The sequence below is a fragment of the Myotis yumanensis genome, unplaced genomic scaffold (assembly GCF_028538775.1).
Source record: "Myotis yumanensis isolate MYYU_CA2020_CCGP unplaced genomic scaffold, mMyoYum1.0.hap1 SCAF_1, whole genome shotgun sequence".
Classification (NCBI taxonomy): domain Eukaryota; kingdom Metazoa; phylum Chordata; class Mammalia; order Chiroptera; family Vespertilionidae; genus Myotis; species Myotis yumanensis.
Window position 1 is genome coordinate 125,141,827 of NW_027223752.1, and position 24,574 is coordinate 125,166,400.

Genomic DNA, 24,574 nt, shown 5'->3' on the forward strand with positions numbered 1-24,574 from the left:
GGTCGGCACTCAACCACAGAGACATACTGGCTGGACTCCTTCCCCCCACCCCCACCCCCCCCACCCCCCATTTATAGAGAAGAAAATAGCCCCAGAAATTAGGTGATTTTTCCTAGATTTCATTACTGCTGCTGCTGATAACTTGATTTGGCTACATGGACTTGACAAGCAATATCAGTAGTCTAGTAGTATTAGAAGCCATAATTGAGCAATGAAGAGTGAATGGGATAATAAAGACAACTTAGAGGAACAGCACAAGAAGTTTGGCAATGGTAGGAATAGAAAAGCATAGGTGATAGAGTGTGAAGAGAAGGAATATGTGTGTTTGGTTGCTTGCTTAATTTGTAATTTGACTCATTGCCATAGTATGGTGGTTTGCTGATGGAAATTATCTAATAGAAAGGAAGATATGAGTGGTAAAAAAGAGAGGATAACTTAGAAACATAGCAATTCAGTGTTCCACTCCTTTTTGCACCCCCAAATGTTATAACATTTGGAATTCATTTTCAAATCTGCCTTCTTGAAATGTTCTTCTGAAGGCATCTCTGTACCACTATACTCTTCCATTTTCAATTGCCTCAATGTAACTTCTCTTCTTCAGACACAGAAGGTAATCTTCATTCTTATTCTCCGGAGTGTTTGGATTGGGTGCTTTTTTGCTTCTCAATGATCTTTTCCTTCCAGAGTTCTAACTTCTTTCGATGTACAGGGACTTCCAAATCTGTATCTTTGGTCTTGAATTCTTATATTTAGACTAGAGGCCCGGTGCACAAAATTCATGCACAAGGAGGGGGAGGGGTGTGTGTCTCTCTCAGCCCAGCCTGCACCCTCTCCAATCTGGGACCCCTCTCACAATCCAGGACTGCTGGCTCCCAACCACTTGCCTGCCTGCCAGCCTGATCACCCCTTAACCACTCCCCTGCTGGCCTGGTTGCCACTAACTGTCCTCACCTGCAGGCCTGGTCACCCCCAACTGCCCTCCCATGCAGGCCTCATCGCTCCCAACTGCTCTCTCCTGCAGGCCTGGTCCCTCCCAACTGTCCTCCCCTGCAGGCCTGATCGCCCACAACTGCCCTCTCCTGCCGGCCATCTTGTGTGTGGGAGTGCTGGTCAATTTGTATATTACCTCTTTATTATATAGGATTTGTATTTTCCTTTGCCTACTGAAAATCTTCACATAAGTCTCACCTACATCTCTAAATATATCATAAACCAGACTTATTTCCCCTGCCTGTACACGGCCTGACACTCCTATTTCTGAAAAATGTAATTCTTTCAGTCAACTAAGTTTAAACTTTTTATCGTTACTGATTTTTTAAAAATTTTAACTAGTTCCCAAGGAGCCCCTTTTTCTTGAGTCTACTCTTTTTCAGATTTTTAATGCCTTTTGCCTAAACTATGGAAGTAGCCTTATATTTAAACTTCATTCTTTTCATATATGTAATCTGTTTTATACATCTCCACATTAGTCTTAATGTACGATTGTGGTTCTGACAGATCAGAAACTTTCATTGCATTCTTACTAATCTCCAAATTTTATAGATTCTTTTGCCTTACATTGTCAGCATATAATAATTGACCTCAGTTATTATTGCCAGCTGTATTCTCCAATCATTTCCTCATAATAAAGGTTCTCAACCTTTGCTGTATATTTATATCATCTAAGGCTATTTTTTAATGCTTGAACTGCTGTTCCCAGTGAGATGGAGAAAGCATACTCCACTCTAGCTTCTACTGCACAGCTATAAAAACAAGACAATTTATACAGCAGCTTTTTGTTGACTCAGAAAGATAAATAGTAGCAGATCAATGGAGGAAGACTAAAACTTAAGTACTACCCAACTGGCTGTGAATTTCTAGTTTTTCCTCTGGTAATACACCCAAGCTAAACTCAAGGCTGACTAAACTGGAAGTGAGCACTAGGGCATGACAGAGTTAAAAGAAGCCCTCCAGTTCTGGAGCAGGAAAGGGGACGACTAAAGCTCAGAACATTAGAGGAAATGCTCCAGTTCTCTTTCTTCTTCTCCTTCCTCATATCCCAGTCCATGCTGTCCTACAGGGATGAAAATCAGTGCAGCAAGTGGGGCCCACACATACCTAAACTCTGAAAGTGGGGATCCTTCCTCTCAAATAAGAGAAGTAGCACTCTCAAGAGGGTGGGCGTGTTGTGTTTTTGTCATAGTGTCCTTTGCTTGTTTCTGGAGAAAGATGCAATTGTAACTTTGCAGCAAAACCAGGTAACTAAAGCCCCCCGATTTTTGCCAGAGAAACAAAAAGAGGAACCCTAAGGAACCCAAAACTGCAGAGAGGAAGAAGCTAACTAAAAACCTGATAAAGCTGTTCATGAACTTTTGGGCTCACGCCTGATTAATCAAGAGTGGCTATACTAATACCTGTGAAAGATTTGTATAAGAAGAAAATTATAAGGGATAAAGAAGTAGTTTACAAAATGATAAAAGTGTCAATTTACCAGGAAGACTTAACAATCCTAAATGTGCATGCACCTAACAACAAAACTCAAAATATATGAGTCACAATCTGTCAACTAAAAGGAAAGGACAGAAGTGAAAAGATAAGCAAATCCACAATTATAGTGGTAGACTTCAGTGCTCCTCTTTTGGTAGTAAATAGAACTAGTAAACAGGAAATTATCAAGGATATAAAAGAACTGAATGATACCATCAACCAACTATTTAATGGGCATTTATGGAACAGTCCATCCAGTAATGCAGGGAGGTGTTCATTCCAAAGGTAGCTAGAGTATTCATCAAGATAGAACATCATGGCCCTAACTGGTTTGGCTGAGTGGATAGAGCGTTGGCTTGTGGACTCAAGGGTCCCAGGTTCGATTCCGGTCAAGGGCATGTACCTTGGTTGCAGGCACACCCCCAGTGGGGAGTGTGCAGGAGGCAGCTGATCGATGTTTCTCTCTCTCTCATCGATGTTTCTAACTCTCTATCCCTCTCCCTTCCTCTCTGTGAAAAACCAATAAAATATATATATATTTAAAAAAAGATAGAACATCATGTTTAAATAAAACAAATCTTAAATTTAAAATTAGTCATTCAGAGGGTGTTCCGTGACCATAATTAATTAAATAACAAATCAATGAAAAATTAACAGGAATATTTCCAAGTGGTTGAAAATTTAATACACTGTAAAAGTAAAAGAAAAACATAGATCAAAGAAAAAGTTTCAAGGGAACAAGTTTTGAGGACAAGGAAACTGAACAAAAATGAAAATACTCAGAATTTGTATTGTAAAACCAGAAGTTCATAACTTTATGGGGTGGTTTTACTGAGGTAATCTCTTCCTGATTTTTGTGGTACTTTCTGCATAAATTAATTGTGGCTTTTTTTTTTCCAAAGGAAGGGAGAGGGGGAGAGAGGTAAAAACATCAATAATGAGAGAGTATTGATTGGCTGCCTCCTGCACACCCCACACTGGGGATCGAGCCTGCAACCTGAGCATATGCCCTGATCAGGAATCCAGTCGTGACCTCCTGGTTCATAGGTTGATGCTGGACCACTAAGCCATGCCACCTGGGCAGTTGGGGCACATTCTTGATGAATGGACTATTAAGTAATAAGATGGAAGAACTATTGATACTTGTAACAACTTTAATGAATTTCAGAGGCATTATGCTGAGTGAAAAGAGCCACCTCAAAAGGCTATATGCTTCCATTTACTGCATATGAAATCTTGGAAGAGACAGCTAAAAAGAAAATAGATCAGCCAGGCCAGCATTGCTCAGTGGTTGAGTGTCAACCTATCAACCAGGAGATACCAGTTCAATTTCCGGTCAGGGCTTGTGTCCAGGTTGGGGGCTTGATTCCCAGCGTGGGGCATGCACGAGGCAGCCAATCAATGATCCTCTCTCAACATTGATGTTTCTATCCTCTCTTACTCTCTGAAATCAATAAAAATATATTTTAAAAGAAATAAAGTAGATCAGGGATTGGCAGTGTTGTTTTGGTGGATGACAACAAAAGGATAGGTAGCATGGGGATTTTTTTCAGACCTCTGACCAGCAGGCATTCCTTTTGAAATTTGCCATGTTATAAATTGAACTATTTTTCATTCCATAACCCTATGTCTTGTTTCCTCATCTTCATTTCTTTGCCAGGGTAGTTGCCTTATTTTCACCTGTTTTTTATCCACCAGCTTTTATGTCATCTCCTCTTTGTAACCTTCCCTTGTCATCTTCCATTTCTACCACTCACTCAGATATGATGCCTCTTTCTCAAAAATGCAAAGTATTGCCACCACAGACCTACTAAATTGAAATCTTCAGGGATAGAGTCTATGAATCTGTTTATTATACTTGTTTGCTTATTTACTTGCTTACATTTTTGCTATAAGCTCAAGTATCTGTTTTGTTTTTTGTTTTTTTGGGGGGTCAGGAGGCCTGTGTGTGTTTTAGAGAGAGAAACATTGATCGATCAGCTGCCCCCTGCATGCAGATCAAAACTCCAGCCTGGAATCGAACCCATTAGGCAGCGGTTCTCAATCTGTGGGTCAAGACCCCTTTGGGGGTCAAATGAGCCTTTCACAGGGGTCGCCTAAGACCATCGGAAAACACATATATAATTACATATTGTTTTTGTGATTAATCACTATGCTTTAATTATGTTCAATTTGTAACAATGAAATTGAGGGTCACCACAACATGAGGAACTGTATTAAAGGGTCACGGCATTAGGAAGGTTGAGAACCACTGCAACAGGTTTTGATGTACAGGATGACACTCCAGTCAATTGAGCCACACTGGCCAGGGCACTCCTCAAGTGATTCTTATTTGCAGCCGACTGCTTTGTATGCTACATCATGCTTATAACCTAGTATGATAGACAGTTAGGGAATAATAACTATAATCACTGTAAGAAATTTATAAGAATGTGTATCAGAGAAATCTAACTTGGCTCAGACAGATACTTGAACTAAAGGATAAGAATTATTTAAGCCCAAGCTTTATGATAAGTACATTTTAAATAGAACAGTATGTAAAAGTAGAAAGGAAGTGCATAATTAGAAATACTAAAAAGCCAAAATGTCTAGAGTACAGAAAGTGAGGGAAGAACAGTACAGGATGAGACTGGATAGTCAGGCAAGGAACAATGGAAGTCATATTAAACTAGAGGTCCAGTGCATGAAATTTGTGCGGGGGAGGGGGGGGTCCCTCAGCCCAGCCTGCATCCTCTCACAGTCCAGGAGCCCTCGGGGGATGTCCGACTGATGTGCAGGCAGGAGAGGCTCCCACCATTGCCACTGCACTCCCCAGCCGTGGGCCTGGCTTCTGAAGGCTGAGCAGCGCTCCCCCTGTGGGAGCGCACTGGCCACAGGGGTTGGGGGGGCAGCTCCTGCGTTGAGTGTCTGCCCCCTGTTGGTCAGTGAGTGTCATAGTGACCAATCATTCCTCCCTTTGGTCAATTTGCATATTAGCCTTTTATTATATAGGATATTTTGGTTTTTATGTTAAGAATAATGAAGTGAGTTTTAAGTAGCACTGGAGTGACATGATTAAATTTGCCTTTTAAAATTGTCTGGGAGGACACATTAGTTTGTTGTTAAATGCATTAAGTATTTTTATTATAATAAAAGAGCCCTTTTAGGCGATTTCAGACTTGAAAATTACCTATGTACACAAATAGGGAAGTTAGAGCTCAAATCTTTTTTAGTGATTAATTATGCAAAAGAGTAGGTAATTCATTAACAATGTTTAATACCCATAAGTATTCTTTTGTGCATGGAGTGAATGGTATTCTATGATTAGCTGGTACCTGTTCACAAGAGCTGATTTCTACAAATTGATTCTACAAATTAATTGTTTAATAGTCATTAAAAAAATAAATTTATCCTTAGCTGGTGTTTTTCAGTGGTTAGAACGTTGGCCCACCCATCAAAGCACTCTGGTTCAATTCCTGGTCAAAGGGATGTACCTGGGTTGCAGGTTTGATCCCCAGCCCCTGTGGAGGTGCATGCAGGCGGCAACTAATCGATGTGTCTCACATCGATATTTCTGTTTCCCCCCACTTCCCTCCATCCCTTCCACTGTCTCTAAAAATCACTAGGAAAAATATCCTTGGGTGAGGATTAATAACCACCACAATATTAAAGAATTTATTAAAAACAATGATACTCTAAACTCATCACTTCCTAATTATTTTAGTACAGTTTATTATTATGTATACCCTTAAGGTTCTTTACAGCTATTATACCTGTAAGGTAGATATTTTATATAATGGTGTGCCATGGCACATTTCTTATTCCTCATTCAGTGACATCATGTTGGTAGCTTGAAATCAGCCACATTGGGGGTATTTACAATATGGAAATTTGCAATACTGCAAAGAAGGATTTTTTAAACCCAGATAGCTGGTTGTTAAAAATGTATCAGTACAACACTGCATTATAAAATATCTTCAAAGTGAGTGGTGGTGTAGTAATATGGGTACCTGGTTCTAAATACTAATTTACAAATGAACTATTAGAATGTAACTCATTTGTTAAATTGGAGAACTACCTTATATTGACTTGTGTTTTTTTTTCTCTTTCAATTTTCATTTCCCTTAAGTATTATATCTAAAATATTCTGTTCTATAAACTGTAATACTATAATGAAAGCAAGCCAAGCATAACACATAACCTGGAATGTATATGAACTCAGAGCTCATCTTTCAATATATTTAGTACCAGTAATATTTGAGCAACAACGTAGAAAAGTTAGTCATGTTAGAGCCCCCACCCCCCAAAATCAAATCACTGATTTGTTGGATTTGGGAAGAAATACCTTGAGATTGGAGATAATTTTTCAGATTAAAACAATGCATCTACTAGATGTTGTTATGTCATCATATTTTTTAAAGCAGTAGAGTAAGTTATTGAGTATAGGGTGTTATCTTCTTTCTAAATAGTTAAGTAGAGTGATTTTGGTAAAATCCCTTTAGCTCAGTAAATCTGATTGATTTAGTGGTATGCATTCAGGTTTTGTTTTGTTTTTTTCTTATTCTTTAACTGGATTTGGTCTTCCATAGTGCTTTTGCATCTCTTCCCAAGCACAAACCTGGTTTCTGGTCAGATGTTGCTATGGCTGTAGGTTCTCGATCTGCTGAAGAATGCCAGAGAAAATACATGGAAGATTCCCAAGGAAATGGATTCCAGAAACATGTCACTAAGAAAAAGCCAATCAATCCCAAAGGCCAAAAGAATGGTAAACTTTGTAGTAAATAGTTTTTTCCTAGTTTTCTGTATCAACTTATAATAACTCACTAGATGTATTTTATTTATTTATTTATTTATTTATTTATTTATTTATTTATTTATACTAGAGGCCCGGTGTACGAAATTTGTGCACAGGGTGTGTGTGTGTGTGTGTGTGTGTGTGTGTGTGTGTTCCTAAGCTGAGCCTGCACCCTCTCCCATCTGGGACCCCTCGAGGGATGTCCAACTGCCCGTTTAGGTCTGATTGGGATCTGGCCTAAACGGGCAGTCAGACATCCCTCTCATAATCCAGGACAGCTGGCTGCCAACCACTTGCCTGCCTGCATGCCTGATTGCCCCTAACCGCTTCTGCCTACCAGCCTGATCGACGCCTAACTGCTCCCCTGCCGGCCCGATTGCCCCTAATTGCCCTCCCCTGCTGGCCAGGTCACCCCCAACTGCCCTCCCCTACAGACCTGGTCCCCCCCAACTGCCATCCCCTGCAGGCCATCTTATGTCCACGTATGGTTGGCTATTTTGTGTGTTGGAGTGATGGTCAATTTGCATATTACTCTTTTATTAGATGGGGGTATCCAAGTGTCTTATAGATTTTTTTTTTTTATTGTTTTGATTTTTAGAGAGTAGAAGGGAGGGAGGAAGTGGGGAGAGAGAAACATCAATTCGATGCCTCTAACGTGGGCCCCAACCTGGGCAGGGGATTGAACTTGCTGCAGCGGAGATATGTACCCTTGACCAGAAATGGAATCCGAGACCCTTCAGTCCATTGGCCGATGCTCCAACCACTGAGCCAAACCGGCCAGTGCTGTAGATGTTTTCTTAAAACTTTAAAACTAGAAAGAATTGCAAAGATTATCTGTATTTGGATTATTCTAAGAGTCTAATTTAATTTCAGGCCACTTGGGTAGGGTCCCCAAGGCAGGTTTTCATTATCAGAATAAATTTAGTTTTCATGGCTTCCAGGAGTGTACTCTTCTGCCCAAGGTTTATGCTAGAGAAGTCCTATTCTAAACTTTGGGGTGTGTCCAGTATCCCTGTCATAATTAAATGTGCTTTATATTTTAGCAGAATCAATAAATTAGGTATCAGTAAGAGGAGTATGGGAGATAACCTTTCTCACAAGATTAAGACCTTTTTAACCAAACCCTGCCTACATGTATCTTACATGTATTTTCTTCAGGAGTATCTTGCGGGCTAATGATATCGCACAGATCCCAGTGTAGAAAGGATCCCTTGTTATAGAAAAAACCTGTATATAATAGAGGCAGAATTTACTTAATATGAATACACAGTTTAGATTTTGTCAAGTTTGTTAACTCTAGAGCAGTTATTCTAATGACCAGGTTCTTACCAAAATGTTTTGCTGACTCTTAAGGCAAGAGAGGTGATTCCGATAAGAAGCAAACTATTAAGATAACTGCCAAAGTGGGAACTCTTAAAAGGAAGAAGCAGATGAGGGATTTTCTGGAGCAGTTGCCAAAAGATGACCATGATGATTTTTTTAGCACAACACCTTTTAAGAAACAAAGAGTGCTGGTAAGAGTCTTAAATCCATGATACTGTTTTTTTTTATATTGTTTTCTCTATATTGATTTTTATCTTATTGTTATATATGGTTAGTGTTCATCCCTAATATTTAGGCAAAGGATTGATAGTCTTCACAGACATGAGCCAGTACAGGCCATTCTCATCATTGTATAGAGTCTACCCTTCAATGAGGTTCCAAGGTAACATTTGTAGAACCAAAAAGAAAACCCAGAAATATGCCAAATGTGTATATTTAAAATTCCATATACAATGAGACAAACTTTTTTTTGAGAGTGATAAAAGATTATTACTCACTGTACAGTAAATTACTATAAAGTAAAATCAGTGACAACACAAGATTGACAGGTTTGAATGTCAAAGAATTTTTGTAGTATCAAAAATCACATAACTAAAAACTTCATGATTAGGATAAAATATTTGCAACAAATAAAACAAAGCCAATAATATGATATAAAAAACTCATTTTAATGTTACTATGTAAGTATACCTTCTAAATTACAGAATAATTTAAAAAATAAGTTCAAATATCCACTAACAAAAAGCAATGGAGATGTTGATACAGTCATGCATCAGTGGATGCAGAGTTGACTCATACCTTTGGAAAGCATTATGGCAACATATGAGAGCCATAAAGATTAATTCTACTCATGGGAGTTTATCCTAAAAAATTGAAATGATGTCAAAAATCTTCACAAAGATAATAATCATTGCAGGTTTATTTTTATACAGAAAGGAATACACCCTACAATCCATATATCAACTAAGAATATTCTTCATAAACATAGTGAAATACAGGACAAATATTAAGTACAAATTTGAAACTGTTAAAGATATTAAGATTAAAGTAGTACGAAGATAGATGGATCTAGACAGCTGAACTATTAAGTGTAAAAATTGAATTTTGGTGAGCTAGACGTAAGGGTACTTTTTTCATCTACTCATGTTTTTATTGATTGTTAGAGAGGAAGGGGGGAGAGAGAGAGAGAGAGAGAGAGAGAGAGAGAGAGAGAGAGACATCAATGATGAGAGAGAATCAATGATCGGTTGCCTCCTGCACACCCCACACTGGATGGAGCCCGCAATCAACTTGGAATCAAACCGCAACCTCCTGGCTCATAGTTCGTCGCTCAGCTACTGAGCCACGCCAGCCAGGTTCATATACTCATTTTTTAATATTGTTAAATAATCTTCAATTTTTAAAGGCTACATAATGCTTTAATAATTTAGTATCATTATCTGGGCCCCCTTTTATCTATACAGGTTATAAAGGTAGGCATTTTAAGGGAGCCATCTGAGGTTCTTACTGTGTTCTCTGCACAACAATGTGGTCCTTCGGCGTTGTACCCATTATATTATTCCACCATCATTTCAGGTTCTATATATGTTTTGGCCAAAATGTAATAGTCTCAACAATTTAAAACTAAAGGTAATAAAATACAAATAGAAAGCAGTAAAGTAGTTCATTTTCTGTGGCATAAGTCCACTTTCTGTATGGTTTTAATATAAAGGTAGGTAAAATCTTAAGGATTGAATTATTTATTGGATATATAACTGTATAGACAAAAGGTTTAATACTACTTGGTACTATTCAGTAAATGAATCACAGTTTTATTTTGTTCTGTCTACACAGAGGTCAGCAAACTATGGCCCATGGGCCAAATCTAACATACCACCTATTTTTGTTAACAAAATTTTATTGGAGCACAGACAGGAACATTGTTTACATGTTGGCTGTGGCTGCCTCAAGCTACAACCAGCATAATCCTGTAGTTGTGACAGAGACTGTATGGACCACAAAGTGAAAATACTTATCTGACTCTACAGAACACATTTGCTGACCCCTGGTCTATACAACTTTTAGAAACAGGTATCATTGTCTTCATTTTACACAACCAAGTTTTTTAGAGGACAAGGCTCTCTTCTTTGCCTACTAATATTTTTCATTATCTCAGGAAATTATAAGGCAGAAAAAACAAAGCCCTCCAAAAACATTTTGTGATGAAGAATTTTATTATTAGGGGTGCCTGCTGATAATGAATATTTGTATTCTAGTTGCCAAATTTCCAGTACAGTCAAGAAGAGGATATTCTTCCAAATATGGACAGAAATCCAACAACTCCATCCTCAGTTATCTTTCCACTGGCAAAAACTCCTCAGTGTCAGCATGTCAGTCCTGGAATGCTAGCCTCTATAAACAGGTACATATTTATGCATAAGATACTGTAATTCTGTGCATCAATATTTAACATTTCATGAGTTGAAGAGAATAAATGTCAGTAATGAGAAGAGTCATTATATATTAAAAATCAAGAATAGTTCCTAGCCGAAACCGGTTTTGCTCAGTGGATAGAGCGTCGGCCTGTGGACTGAAGGGTCCCGGGTTCGATTCTGGTCAAGGGCATGTACCTGGGTTGCGGGCACATCCCCAGTGGGAGATGTGCATGAGATGTGTTACATATATACATATATACAGCTGGTTGATGTTTCTCTCTCATCGATGTTTCTGGCTCTCTGTCTCTCTCCCTTCCTCTCTGTGAAAAATCAATGAAATATATTTTTTTTAAAAAAATTAAAAAAAAAAAAAAAAGAATAGTTCCTAGAAGTCAAGGATGGAGAGTTTGAGCAAGCAGTTATGTTATTCCGTAATGTTGGGACACAGCTCACACTTTACATCAGAATAAATTCCCACTGGATCAAAGTTTTACATGTGAAAAATTAAACTATAAAATATACCTAAAATAACCTTGGAGAATTATTTTATAGTCTTAGATTAGTGAAGGTCTTTCTCACTATGATGGAAGACCCAGAAGCCACTAACAAAAAGAATGTAGTCCAGTATATTAAAAAAAGTTTCATTTGGTACCTATCAAACATAAACAATCAAGGGACTAAAAAAAAAAATAACTGTTGTTGGAGAGGATGTAGAGAAAAAGGAACCCTCATACACTGCTGGTGGGAACGTAAATTATACAACCATTATGGAAAACAGGATGGAGGTTCCTCAAAAAAATTAAGAATAGAGCTATATGACCCAGCAATCTCTCTTCATGGCATCTACTCAAAAAATGAAAATTTGTAAATATACAGGTACCCCTATATTCATTGTATTATTCACAATGGCCAAGACATGGAAACAACCCAAGTGTCCTTTGATGGATGATTGGATAAAGAAGATGTGTTACATATATACAATGAACTCAGTCATAAGAAAAGATGAAATATTGCCATTTGTGTCAACATGGATGGATCTTTTGTGTGTGTATGTGTGTGTATATTGATTTTTAGAGAGGAAGGGAGAGGAAGAGAAAGAAAAACATTGATGTGAAACCAGAACATTGACCATCTGCCTCCTGTGCACCCCCCACCAGGGATCCAGTCTTCATTTTGGGCATGTGCCCTGACTGGGAATGGAACCAGTAACCTTTTGTTATATGGGATGACACCCAACAAACTGAGCCACACTGGCCAGGGCTCCCTGGATAGATCTTGAGTATCATGCTCATTGAAATAAGTTGGACAGAAAAGGCCAAGAGTCATGATTTCACTCATCTGTAGTATATATAATAGAAAGTAACAAATGAATGAACAAAACAAAAGCTCATGAACACATGGTAGTTACTAGAGTGGGTAGAGGGGTCAAATAGATGATTGCAGGAGGAGACTAAATTTTGGGTGGTGCGCACACAATGCAATATACAGATGATTTATTATAATGACCATTTGAAACCTATATAATCTTATTAACCAATATCATCCCAATAAATTTAATTTAAAAAAACCACAAATGACAATTTGAGAAAGGAATATGTGGAACTCATCACAGGAAAAAGGCTAATTTCCCTGATACAGCACTCCTACAAATTTGGAAAGTCATTCTCATGAATTACTAGCAAAAAGGTAAATTAGTCAATCTCTGCAAGCAGCAGTTTGTCTATATATATCAAATTTATAAATGCACATGCTCTTTAACTTAGCAAGCCTACTTTTAGAATTGTGAATGTTCAGCTTATTCCTTGAAATATTATTTATAATGGCAAAATACTGAAAACAACTCAAATGTCCATAAATAGGGACTAATCAAGTAACTTCTGGTACATTATATAGCTATAGAAATTAATGAGGAATTTCTTTATGTACTACTATGGTAAAATGCCCACAATATAGTAGGTGAAAAAGTTATATACATTGAATTATGTGTTGCCATTTATGTATATAGGTATGATATACATGAGAGTGTATATTTGTTCATAATTGCTTTAATTAAATATCTGTGAAAGGATACATAGACTGAAAACACTGATGATCCCTTGGGGGAGAAACTAAGCTATCTTGGGAGACTTTGAATTTTGAACTATACAAATATAGGAACTAGCCTATATAATAAAACCCTAATGTGCAAATCGACCGAACAGCAGAACAACAGGTCACTATGATGCGCACTGACCACCAGGGGGCAGATGTTCAATGCAGGAGCTGCCTCCTGATGGTCAGTGCAGTCACACAGGGGGAGCACCGTTCAGCCAGAAACCAGGCTCATGGCTGGTGAGCGCAATGGTGGTGGCGGGAGCCTCTCCTGCCTCCACAACAGCCCTAAGGAACCTTCAGGGGATATCCAATTGCCAGCTGAGGCCCACATTAGGGGAGCGAGAGGGCACAGGCCTGGCTGAGGGGCACCCCCCCACCCCCCGCACAAATTTCGTGCACCGGGCCTCTAGTTTGAAATATAAATAATATCAAGAAAAATAGGGATGGCCAACAGTAAAATGTTACACAGAAAAGATGGAAAGTGATAGGTCTAAAAATAGGCTATCCCATATGCTGATCTAGTAAGAACCATCTCCATGGAGTGTGAGGGGCAGGAGCCAAATGACAATGTTTCAAAATACTGTATTCAGTATTCTCAATGAAGCCTGATGGAACTTCAATTTGCATTTATTTGACAAAAACAATTTTCCCTATCCATCCACAAATTATTTTTTGTTTACTTGTGATTTAGTATTTAGTGCAGGTGAAAGTATATTGAGAGGATCATTTTGGACAGTTTTTGTTAACCATTTTGGCCAAATGAAAGGCATTAAAATACTAATTCCTTTTGGCCCTTTAATTAGTGAGTTCTGCCCTGGCTGTTGGACTGTCAGCCCATGCACGGAGGAGTGGCGGGCTCAATTCCCAGTCAGAGCACATACCCAGGTCATGAGTTCAATCCCAGTCAGTACAGTCACGTAGGAAAGGCAACCAATTGATGTTTCTTTCTCCCTCTCCCTTCCTCTCTCTCTCTGAAATAAATTTAAAAAAGAAACAACACATACCCCCAATAATATAATTACTGAGTTCTACAAAAATAAAAAATTGGGGCAAGTAGACATAGACATTTGTATGAGCAAAGATGTATATCACAAAGCATAATACTGAAAATTTGGAATTAAATTCAATGTCCAATAGTAAGAAAAGTTAAGAAATTAGAAATTGTCCATATAATAGAATAATATGTAACAAAAGTCATGCTTCAAGAATTTTTAATGACAGAATAATGTTCAGTGAATAAAAGGTTTTAAAGCTAGGAATCAAAACTACATATTATGATCTCAATTTACATAACACATTCATAAGAGAAAGGAAATTACTTGACCAAAATATCACCAGCTATTATCTCTAAATTATAGAATTATACTGGTGTGGGTTTGTTTTTAATCACTTTTATAATTAAAGAAAAAGGACAATTTTTCTTATAGAGCACATGATGGACTCATATAATGAATATATTTCCTAAAACTTTTTTTCATATTTTACTTTTTAAATATATTTTTATTGATATTAGAGAGGAAGGGAGGAAGGACAGAAAGATAGAAACTTCAGTGATGAGAGAGAATCATTGATGGGCTGCCTCCTGCACGCCCCACACTGGGGATTGAGCTCGAAACCCAGGTATGTGCTATGACCAGGAATGGAATCATGACCTCCTGGTTCATAGGTCGATGCTCAACCACTACGCCAAGCTGGCTGGGCTTTTTTCATAATTTAAAACATGAGTTTCCTAGGTCTTCTTCACTATTTCTTAAATTGAACCAGCTCTAGTTGACTCCCCCCCCCCTTTTTTTTTAACAGTTTTAAATTATGAAATAGTTTTTATCATTTCAGAAGTGATTCCTTTGTACAGGACAACAGACTCATGAGATAGTGATCCTGAACTGACTAGGCTTATTCACTTGCTACACAACAATATTTGTGGTACACATTATATTTTTTTCAATCTTTTACTTTTAATTAATTACATTTATTGGGGTGACATTGGTTAATAAGATTCTATAGGTTTCAAGTGTACATATCTATAATACACCACCTGTATATTGCATTGTGTGCCCACCATTCAAAGTCAAATCATCTTCCTTCACCATATATTTAGTCCCCTTTACCCTTTACTTACCCTCCCCCAACCCTCTTCCTTCAGTATCCACCATACTGTTATCTGTGTCTATAAGTTTCAGTTTTATATCCACATGAGTGAAATCATGTTGTTCTTAGCTTTTTCTGACTTATTTTGCTTAGCATGATATTCTCAACATCCGTGTTGTTGCAAATAGCAGAATTGCATCTTTTCTTATGGCCGAGTAGTTTTCCATAGTATGTGCCACATCTTTATCCAGTCGTCTGTAGGAGGATGCTTTGGTTGTTTCCATGTCTTGGCCATCATGAATAATGCTGCAATGAACATAGGAGTGCATATGTCTTTGCAAATAAATGTCCTGATATTTAAGGTAGATACCCAGGAGAGGGATTGCTGTGTCATATGGTAACTCAATTATTTTTTGAGGATCCTCAATACTGTTTTACATAGTGATTATACCAGTCTACATTCCCTCCAGCAATGAAGGAAGGTTCCTTTTTCTCCACAACCTCTCCAACGCTTATTACCTATTTTATTGATAATAGCCATTCTAATAGGTTGAGGTGATATCTCATTGTAGTTTTGAGTTGCATTTACCTAGTAGCTAGTGAGGTTGGACATCTTTATATTAACTCCTTGTCAGAGCTATTTGCAGATATTATTGCCCATTTGCTTGGATGCCTTTTTGTTTTGTTATTGGTTCCTTTTGCTATGCAGAAGCTTTTTAGCTTGATATAGCCCCATCGTTTGTTTTATTTCCCTTGCTTTTGGGATCAAGTTCATAAAATGTCCTCTATAACCAAGTTTAGTAGCTGTTTTTGTCTATATAGTATATTGTTTCAGATCTTATATTTAGGTCTTTGATTCATTTTGAATTAATTTTGTACATGGGGACAAGCAGTAGACTAGTTTCATTCTTTTGAATGGCTTTCCAATTTTTCCAGTACCATTTATTGAAGAGGCTTTTCTCCATTGTGTGTTTTCAGCTCTTTGTAAAAAAGTTTTTGCCCATATATATGTGGTTCTATTTCTGGGCTCTCAGTTCTGTTCCATTGGTCTGTGTGTCTGTTTTTCTTCCAATACCATGCTGTTTTCATTATCGTTGAGTCAGGTAGTGTGACACCTCTGGCTTTTTTCATTTTCCTCAGGATTTCTCTGGCTATTAGGGGTCTTTTGTATGGTTCCATACATATCTGATTATTTTTTTTTGTTCTATTTCTTTAAAAAATGTCAGTGGTTAGAGTATGGGCTCATGCACTGAAGGGTTGCAGGTTTAACCCTTTGAGTGCCAACCAATATCCTAGGAACTATGCTAAAATTGCCAAGGCATTTTTTGCTGATTTTACAGCAGTTTAGGAAAAAAATTGAGTCGCAAGTAAATGAAGTACATATTCAAAAACTTAAGGAAACCTTTACTACATTGACATATTTAGCAATATCATCATCACTAATAAAAGCAGACTTAGAACTGGACGCCATTTCGAAGCTTTGATAGCGCTCCTGGCACTTTTGGCGAAAGACAGGAGCGCGATCGTGCTCTCGGGCACTCTAGGGGTTAATACCTGACCCAGATCAGGGCACCTGTGGATGTGTCTCTTTCACATCAATGTTTCCCGCCCTCCACCTCCACCCCCCACCTCCACTGTCTCTAAAAAAATATTCTTGGGTGAGGATTGATCAAAAAAAGAAAAAAGGTCATTGGGATTTTTATGGTGATTGCATTAAACCTGTATATTGCTTTGTGTAATATGCAGGAGTGCTTGTGGTACACATTATATCTTAATACAGTCACACATTTACAAATTTCTACATGTCACACCTTTAAGGTTGCTCCCAAATAGTCACAAAGGAACAGATAATCATATAGGATATCTTGGAGCCAAGAAAAAGAATTGGTGCTCAGCTGGTATTTACCTTGGGGGAAAAAAAAAGACTTGAAATTGTAGGGGAAAATGAGAACAACCATTCTGTTTGGCTTTAATTTTCATCTGTAAATTATGAATCAAGTCTATATGCTAGGAAAGAGGGTTAAGAGATAAGGTATCTCAGAGGGGAGGGGAGGGGAAACAGGAACAGTTTAACCAAAGAATTCATATTCATATATGCATAACCAATGGATACAGACAATAGTGTGGTAAAGGCATGGGAGGGGCAGGGGCTGGGAGGAGGGGGATGTTAGAGGAGGGTGAGGGGACATTTGTAATACTGTCAACAATAAGATAGCATTTAAATTAATCTACACTAATAAAAGAGAAACATGGTAATTAGCGTACGACCGCTACCCTTCCCATTGGCTAATCAGCATATCCTTATGCAAATTAACTGTCAGCCTAGATGGCGGCCGGCAGCCAGGCAGCTGGAAGCGAACATGAGGCTTGCTTGCTCCAGGGACTGCAGACTCCAACGTTCCCTGCCTGCGCTGCCGGCCTCTGAGCTGGCAGTTTGAAACTTTGTAACAAATATAGCCGGCCGGGATCTCAGAGCTGAAGTTATACATTGTTTCGATTATAGAATGGTAAACAAACCAGCAGCGGCAGCCTCAGAGCTAGAGCCAGAGCTAAAGCTGGCCCAGAATAAAAAAAAAAAAGAAAAAAAGGAGCGGTTGGGAGCTTCAGTTAACAACCGCCAGCCTGAAAGCAGCCCTCAGCCCCTCAGCCAGACTGGCCAGGCACCCCAGTGGGGACCCCCACCCTGATCCAGGACACCCTTCAGGGCAAACCAGCCGGCCCCCAGGCCTCTATCCTATATAGTAAAAGGGTAATATGCCTCCCAACACCGGGATCAGTGGAGCCGAGGGGCCTCCTGGCACCGGATCAGCGTGACAGGGTGCAGCGCCCAAACCCCCTGATCGCTCTGTGGCTCTGTGTGTGACAGGGGGCGGCGTCCCAACCCCCTGATCGTCCCTGCTCTGTGTGTGACAGGGTGCGGTGCCCCAACCCCCTGATCGGCCCTATTCTGTGTGTGACAGGGGGTGGAGCCCCAAACCCCCACCCCCCCACGGGCCCTGCTCTATGTGTGATGGGGTAGAGCCATAACCTCTCCATCGGCCCTGCCCTGAGTGTGACAGTGGCGGCACCCCAACCCCCTGATCGGCCCTGCTCTGTGGGTGATAGAGGCGGCGCCCCAACCCCCTGATTCGCCCTGCTCTGTGCGTGACAGGGGGGCGGGTGGCGGGCAGTGCCCCAACCCCCTGATTGGCCCTGCTCTGTGCGTGACAGGGGGCAGCGCCCAACCCCCTGATTGGCCCTGCTCTGTGAGTGACAGGGGGCAGTGCCCCAACCCCCTGATGGGCCCTGCTCTGTGAGTGACAGGGGGCAGTGCCCCAACCCCCTGATGGGCCCTGCTCTGTGCGTGACAGGGGGTGGCACTGCAACCTCCCCATCGACCCTGCCTTGAGTGTGACAGGGGGTGGTGCGCCAACCCCCCAATCGGCTCTACCCTGAGCGTGACTGAGGGTGGCATCGCAACCTCCCAATCCGCCCTGCTCTGTGCATGGCAAGGGGCAGCGCCCCCACTCCCCAATCAGCCCTGCTCTGAGCCCGACCAGGGGCTGCACCTAGGGATTGGGCCTGCCCTCTGCCACCCGGGAGCAGGCCTAAGCCAGCAGGTTGTTATCTCCTGAGGGGTCCCAGACTGCGAGAGGGCACAGGCCGGGCTGAGGGACCCCCTCTCCCGCCTCCCCCCCGTCCAGTGCACAAATTTTTGTGCACCGGGCCTCTAGTAAGAATTATAAAAGAAAATAAAAAATAGATAAGGTAAAGCCCTGACGTGTCACAGATTCCATTCCCTGCTCAAGGGCACATACCTGGGTTGCAGGTTGGATCCCCAGTCCTGGTTGGGGCTCATGGAAGAGACAACCAATCAGTGTGTGTGTCTCACATTATTTCTCTCTCTCCTTCTCCCTCTCTCCCCCTTTAATGGGAAAAATATCCTCCCATGAGAATTAACAAAAAAAGATGAGGTAAAAAGAAATGAAAAAAAACTTCATAGATGTACACTGAATTGAAGACTCAACACAGTTTGATGCTATAAATTAATTAAGGGTTTTCATCACCTTAAAGTTATCAACTTCAAGATTCAATCTGGATTAGGGAAGGAAGTGACCAGGAGAAAGGAGTGAAAGCTATAACAAAAGGGAATTCAGGGATAAGAAGTCACAGTGAGTTTTGAAAAAGCAGCAGCAGCAAGATAGAGCCTGGAAAGAGCACAAATGGGACAATGAACATGCAAATCCATAATTTCCAGAATATTCTTATCTGGTATTTCCATTTCCTTTAAATCTTCAAAGCTTTTTGTCCATCTTCCTGGGTACACCATTGTCTTTAAAAATGTTAGTGAAAACGCACTTTTTAGAAATGGAAACACTAATTTTGTCAATTCTTCAATCTATGGATAAAATTATGGTAGTTAATGTTGACTTGCAATTATTTTTTATTCAAACAGGAATGACTGTGATAAATATGTTTTTCACATGCAAAAAAAGCATAAAAATAAAGGTGGTGTTGTCTGGGGCAATATCAAGAAGAAAACAGTAAGTATTTTTATTCTTCACACCAGATTTATTCAACGTGTATTTATGGAACAACTATAATACATGGCAAACTGCGGGAGTTACAAGTTATGTAACAGGCCTTACCCTCAAGTTACTTACAGCCTAATTAATATAAGTAAATGGTAATATGAGGTTGTGAGTGAAGTAAGTACCTAAGTGCTGTTAATTACAGATGGCAGGTGATTGACTATAGTATTTGAGGAAAGTGAAAATGGTAAAAATGTTCATTCAAAGAGTCAGATAGGGTGGGAAAAGCAATTACAGGTTAGGGAAGGACATTTCAGGCAAGACACAAAAGCGTATCTGTTCAATGATTGGGGAATCATCCAGACTGAGTTATGACTATTATAGAATAAGAAACTTCATCAAATCCCATGCAGCTTCTAAATGTTTTTGAAATTCAGCTAATATACATATGTAGATCAATATTAAAATTATAGAAAAAATTTTAACTCAGCCTTGCTTTAATAATGATCTGTATCCCTTTGATAAAAAAATTGAGAGAATCCTTTATCCTCTTGAATTAATTTTAAAATTTTGTTTGATTTTACTTTGGATAACTTATACTCATTCTAGAAAAGCTAATTCACCTCAGATTTCTTCAAAGTAAATAACTAATCTTAGAGAATGATAGTTTATGGTGGTAGTAGAATGGGAAATGACTGCCTTATTCCCTGAAGGTATATTCCTTCTGACCAAGTTATGGACACCTCTTCCTCCCTCACCCATGTTGAAATATTTATATTGTATACTTGCCCAGAGTAAAATTCCTCTCAGAGAGTCTGTAAACTAAACATTGGGATTAATCACATCCAATCTTTGTGGGCTTCACTTGTCCACAGGAAATGATACCTCTGGGAGCTTGGTTGAAAATTAGCCTGGAGACTAAATTCTTCAAAAGAAATCTCTGTAGGCAGCCTCCCTCTTGGTGTTTTCAGATTCCCCTTTTCGTCTCACATTACTTATGAAAATGAAATTTTGGTTTGTTGTAAAGGACCAGGAATCACCTTAACATAGTGAGAAGACTTGTCTTCTAGTGTCTGATTTGCCAATAAGAAGTTGGGTTGCCTCAAACTTTAATGTGCATGGCAGTCACCTACGGATCTTGTTAAATCTGATCTAGTAGGTTTGAGATTCTGCATTTCTAGCAACCTCCAGGTGATGCCCCTGCTGCTGATCCATGGACCATACTGAGTAGTAGCAAGACCCTAGTCCACTGTTCTCTGCAAAATGAGAAACAGTTCATATGGATATATGTATAAGGACCCTTCCTATTAAAAACTAGTTTCTCTGTATTTCTGACATAATTTTAAATACTTTTGTTTTTCTTAATGGACTATAATTTGAGCTTCAAAGTTATATCTTTGTGATTTAGCCCCATTTTTTCATAGATTAATATTTTGTAGCCAATGTGTGAGGATAGAAAGAGCAAAGGATTTATGTAGTGTTAAAAATTCAGATGTCAAGGTTTGACTCCCTATACCAGCTTTGTGGTGAAGCAAGCCACTTGAGCTTTCTAATTTCATTTTTTTCATGTATGGTAGGAACTGGGGGTCATAATGATACTGGTTTCTCTCACCAAATGATTTTGGAGCTAAAAAATGTAATAATGTTTTGACTCATTTCACAGGGAAAAAAATTATTTACATTACAATCTATGAATATGAGTTTGTATCTCAAGTTTTAAAATACTTCCCTTCGCCTAGTGGGTATACTGTCATATTTCCTTTTCTATTATGTTTCTTTTCATTTTTTAAAGATAACCATTATATAAAGATATAATCTTTATAATCATTTTATAAAGATTTTATCTTTATAATCACAAAGATATAATTTTGAAGCTCAAATTATAATCCATTAAGAAAAACAAAAGTATTTAAAATTATGGCAGAAATACAGAGAAATGAGTTTTTAATAAGCTATGGCCAAGAGTTTTTGGGTTTTTTTGTTTGTTTGTTTTTTTACAAACCCTTGTGTCGAGGGCTGACTTTCAATAGATCGCAGCGAGGGACCTGCTCTGCTACGTACGAAACCCGACCCAGAAGCAGGTCGTCTACGAATGGTTTAGAGCCAGGTTCCCCATGAACATGCGTTGCGTGAAGGGCGTGGGGGCAGCCCCCTTTCCAGCCGCACCCCGTTTCCCGCCAGTAGTTTTAAAAGCACTAATTATGTAAGCATGCATTATAGAGTTAAAGATTATAATATAAACTGCCATTGTAGGAAAGATTTTAAAGTACAGAGAATTTTAAAATGTTGCTAATATAATGTCATAGCATAAGTACTTAGGAGATTTGGCAACTTTCAGAGGCCCATAGACTATTTATTAATTGCTGTTGCATAAGTTTATAATGTGGGAAACGACATTGAATAAGTCATAGTTCTTGCCCCAAATAAATTCATCTTAAAAGAGAATTAGACATTTCATGGATAATTATAATATGACTAGAGGCCCCGTGCATGAAATTCGTGCACTTGGGGGGGGGGGGGTCCCCTCAGCTTGGTCTGCGCCCTTTCACAGTCCAGGAACCCCACAATTAATCGCCCCAAAGACTCACTCTGCAATGGATCACCCCCGCTGAGGGAGGCCCCACCCACCCGTTGTAGGCCCGTGGCCTGGGCCTCCCTCTGTGGGTGATCATGGGGTGATGGTGGGGCCCCTGACCAATCGTATTGCACCCGCCTTGGCTGGCCTGGCGCCAGTGGGTGTCATAGCATGGTCTTCCGGATCACATTTGACACCCATAGCCTTTGGCCGTTAGGTCGATTTGCATATTACGCTTTTATTATTATAGACTAGGTGTTGTTATAAGTACTCTGGGGATAAAGCAGGCTTAATTTTGTCGAGATTTGAGGCAGGTTTCACAGAAGGTACCATTTTTCTATTAATGTAAACTCTTTTTGTAGGTGGAAAGTGATTTTTCAACTCCATCAAGAAGAAAAACCCCACTTAACAAAGGTAATACACATTTCTTTCTTTAGTAGCTAGGTTCTATTATAGAACAGTCTCTTTATTAACATGGTACTAAAATTAACTGTTGTCAAATGGGCAGACCTACCATTTGATTTCTTTTAGTTATTTTTATTGAAATTACTTTTAGAAATGTATTCATCATTTTTATTAAATTCTTCTTAGGAGAAAGCTCTACTATTGGAAAACTTTTCACTAATGCTATGGAGTCTTTGGATGAAGAAGAGAAAGATTATTATTTTTCAAGTTCTGATTCTGCATAGTAAAAGAGAAAATATTTCCAGTATTTTTATCAAGAAGCAGACAGTTATTCATACCTTCATTTGGAGTACCTATATTTTCTTTATAAGTAGCTTCTTTTGAAATTGTGGGCTCCTTGTCAAAGGTTTTATTGTTTGTATTCAAAGTTAAAGATACTTCTATATAATATTCCTCATTGCTGCAGCCTACTAAAAATATAAGGAAAATTGTGTTGCTTATTGTATAAATGGTCTCTCATAAGCATCTAAGTCTGTAAGAAAATCATGATCCAAACTGAATTTTTAAAATCTTTCAAAAAAATGTTGATACCCTTAAAGGATAGATTGTACTGGTAGCTACTGAATTCATGAACACTTGAAATTAGCGTTTTTAACCACTTGGTATGTAAGCCAAAGTTGATACGATGCTTAAATTACTTGTTGTTGAAACTTTGTTATGCTTTCTTTTCTCCCAATTGTTTTTCTTAAAACTTATGATTGGCATACCTATGAACCTATGTAAATTTTAATTTATTGCTTTTTCCGTATTTTATTAGATAGTGTCAGAGAACAGATTTTGTTGCAGTTCTTAAGCCTTATTTACATATTCATGCACAGCATATGTAAATATTAAAAAGTATTAGAGAGACTGGAATAGACAAACATTCAAATAATAATAGGTCTACCATTATAAGGAGTTATTATGTTGTAGTAAACATTGTTTTAAAAAAAAAACTCTTTAGGTTATTCTGCCATTATGTTTTAAAATTTGACATAGAATATTCCCCTCTGGTTACAGTACATGTTCACCTACCCTTCTCTCCAATTAGGTTGTTCAAATAAAATTAGTTTGCTTTTATAATATTTGTGTTTTGGCTGTTTTTTAACCCAGAATTCTTAAAAAGATACATTTTCTTGTGTCTTAAAAATTTAGTCAATAATAATCATTTATATAATATAGGATTTACAGAAACACAAGATTTAAAAAGAATAGTGCAGTTAGATAGATCATTCTCCTTTAAACTTCCTTGCTTGTTTCTACCACAAAGATTTGACAGGTAGATGTAGGATGGAACAAATGAAGGTTATTTTAGAGCAGCTCTAAAAAATAGAGTTGTAGCCCTGACCGGTTTGGCTCAGTGGATAGAGCTTCGGCCTCCGGACTCAAGGGTCCCAGGTTTGGTTCCGATCAAGGGCATGTACCTTGGTTGCGGGCACATATCCAGTAGGGAGTGTGCAGGAGGCAGCTGATGCATGTTTCTCTCTCATCGATGTTTCTAACTCTCTATCCCTCTCCCTTCCTCTCTGTAAAAAATTAATAAAATATATTTAAAAAATGAAAAATAATAAATAATAAAAAAATAAAAAATAAAGTTGTAGAATTTAAGTTGCCAATATTTAATATAATGCCATGCTGCTTGATGTTAACAGAAGGTGTTTTAGGAGTTAGAAGCTGCTTAAATTGTTTAATGGGAAACAAAAAGATAATTTTGAAATAGAATAGACTGACATAAACCAAAGTGTGACCACTACCACCACCACATTCACTGTGTCCTATCAGAACAACTGTGTCCTTCCCAGTCTATTCTATTGTAGCCCACCTGCCAAGTTCCCAGTCAGTCCCATTTCTTTTCATCAGGCCATAAAATAAGCTAGTAGGGTTT

At 38.8% G+C, this 24,574-nt stretch overlaps 1 protein-coding gene across 1 annotated transcript in view; it reads left to right on the plus strand.

Moving 5' to 3' along the window:
• MIS18BP1 (MIS18 binding protein 1) overlaps positions 1–23,747 on the plus strand; it is a 60,008-nt gene extending 36,261 nt beyond the window's left edge. The window contains exons 12-17 of the mRNA XM_070431565.1: positions 7,035–7,210; positions 8,594–8,754; positions 10,819–10,964; positions 19,595–19,682; positions 22,608–22,659; positions 22,837–23,747. Of these exons, the coding sequence (XP_070287666.1) occupies positions 7,035–7,210; positions 8,594–8,754; positions 10,819–10,964; positions 19,595–19,682; positions 22,608–22,659; positions 22,837–22,934 (721 nt within the window). The 3' untranslated portion in view covers positions 22,935–23,747. The remainder of the gene's footprint in view (positions 1–7,034; positions 7,211–8,593; positions 8,755–10,818; positions 10,965–19,594; positions 19,683–22,607; positions 22,660–22,836) is intronic.
• The last annotated feature ends 827 nt before the right edge of the window (positions 23,748–24,574 follow it).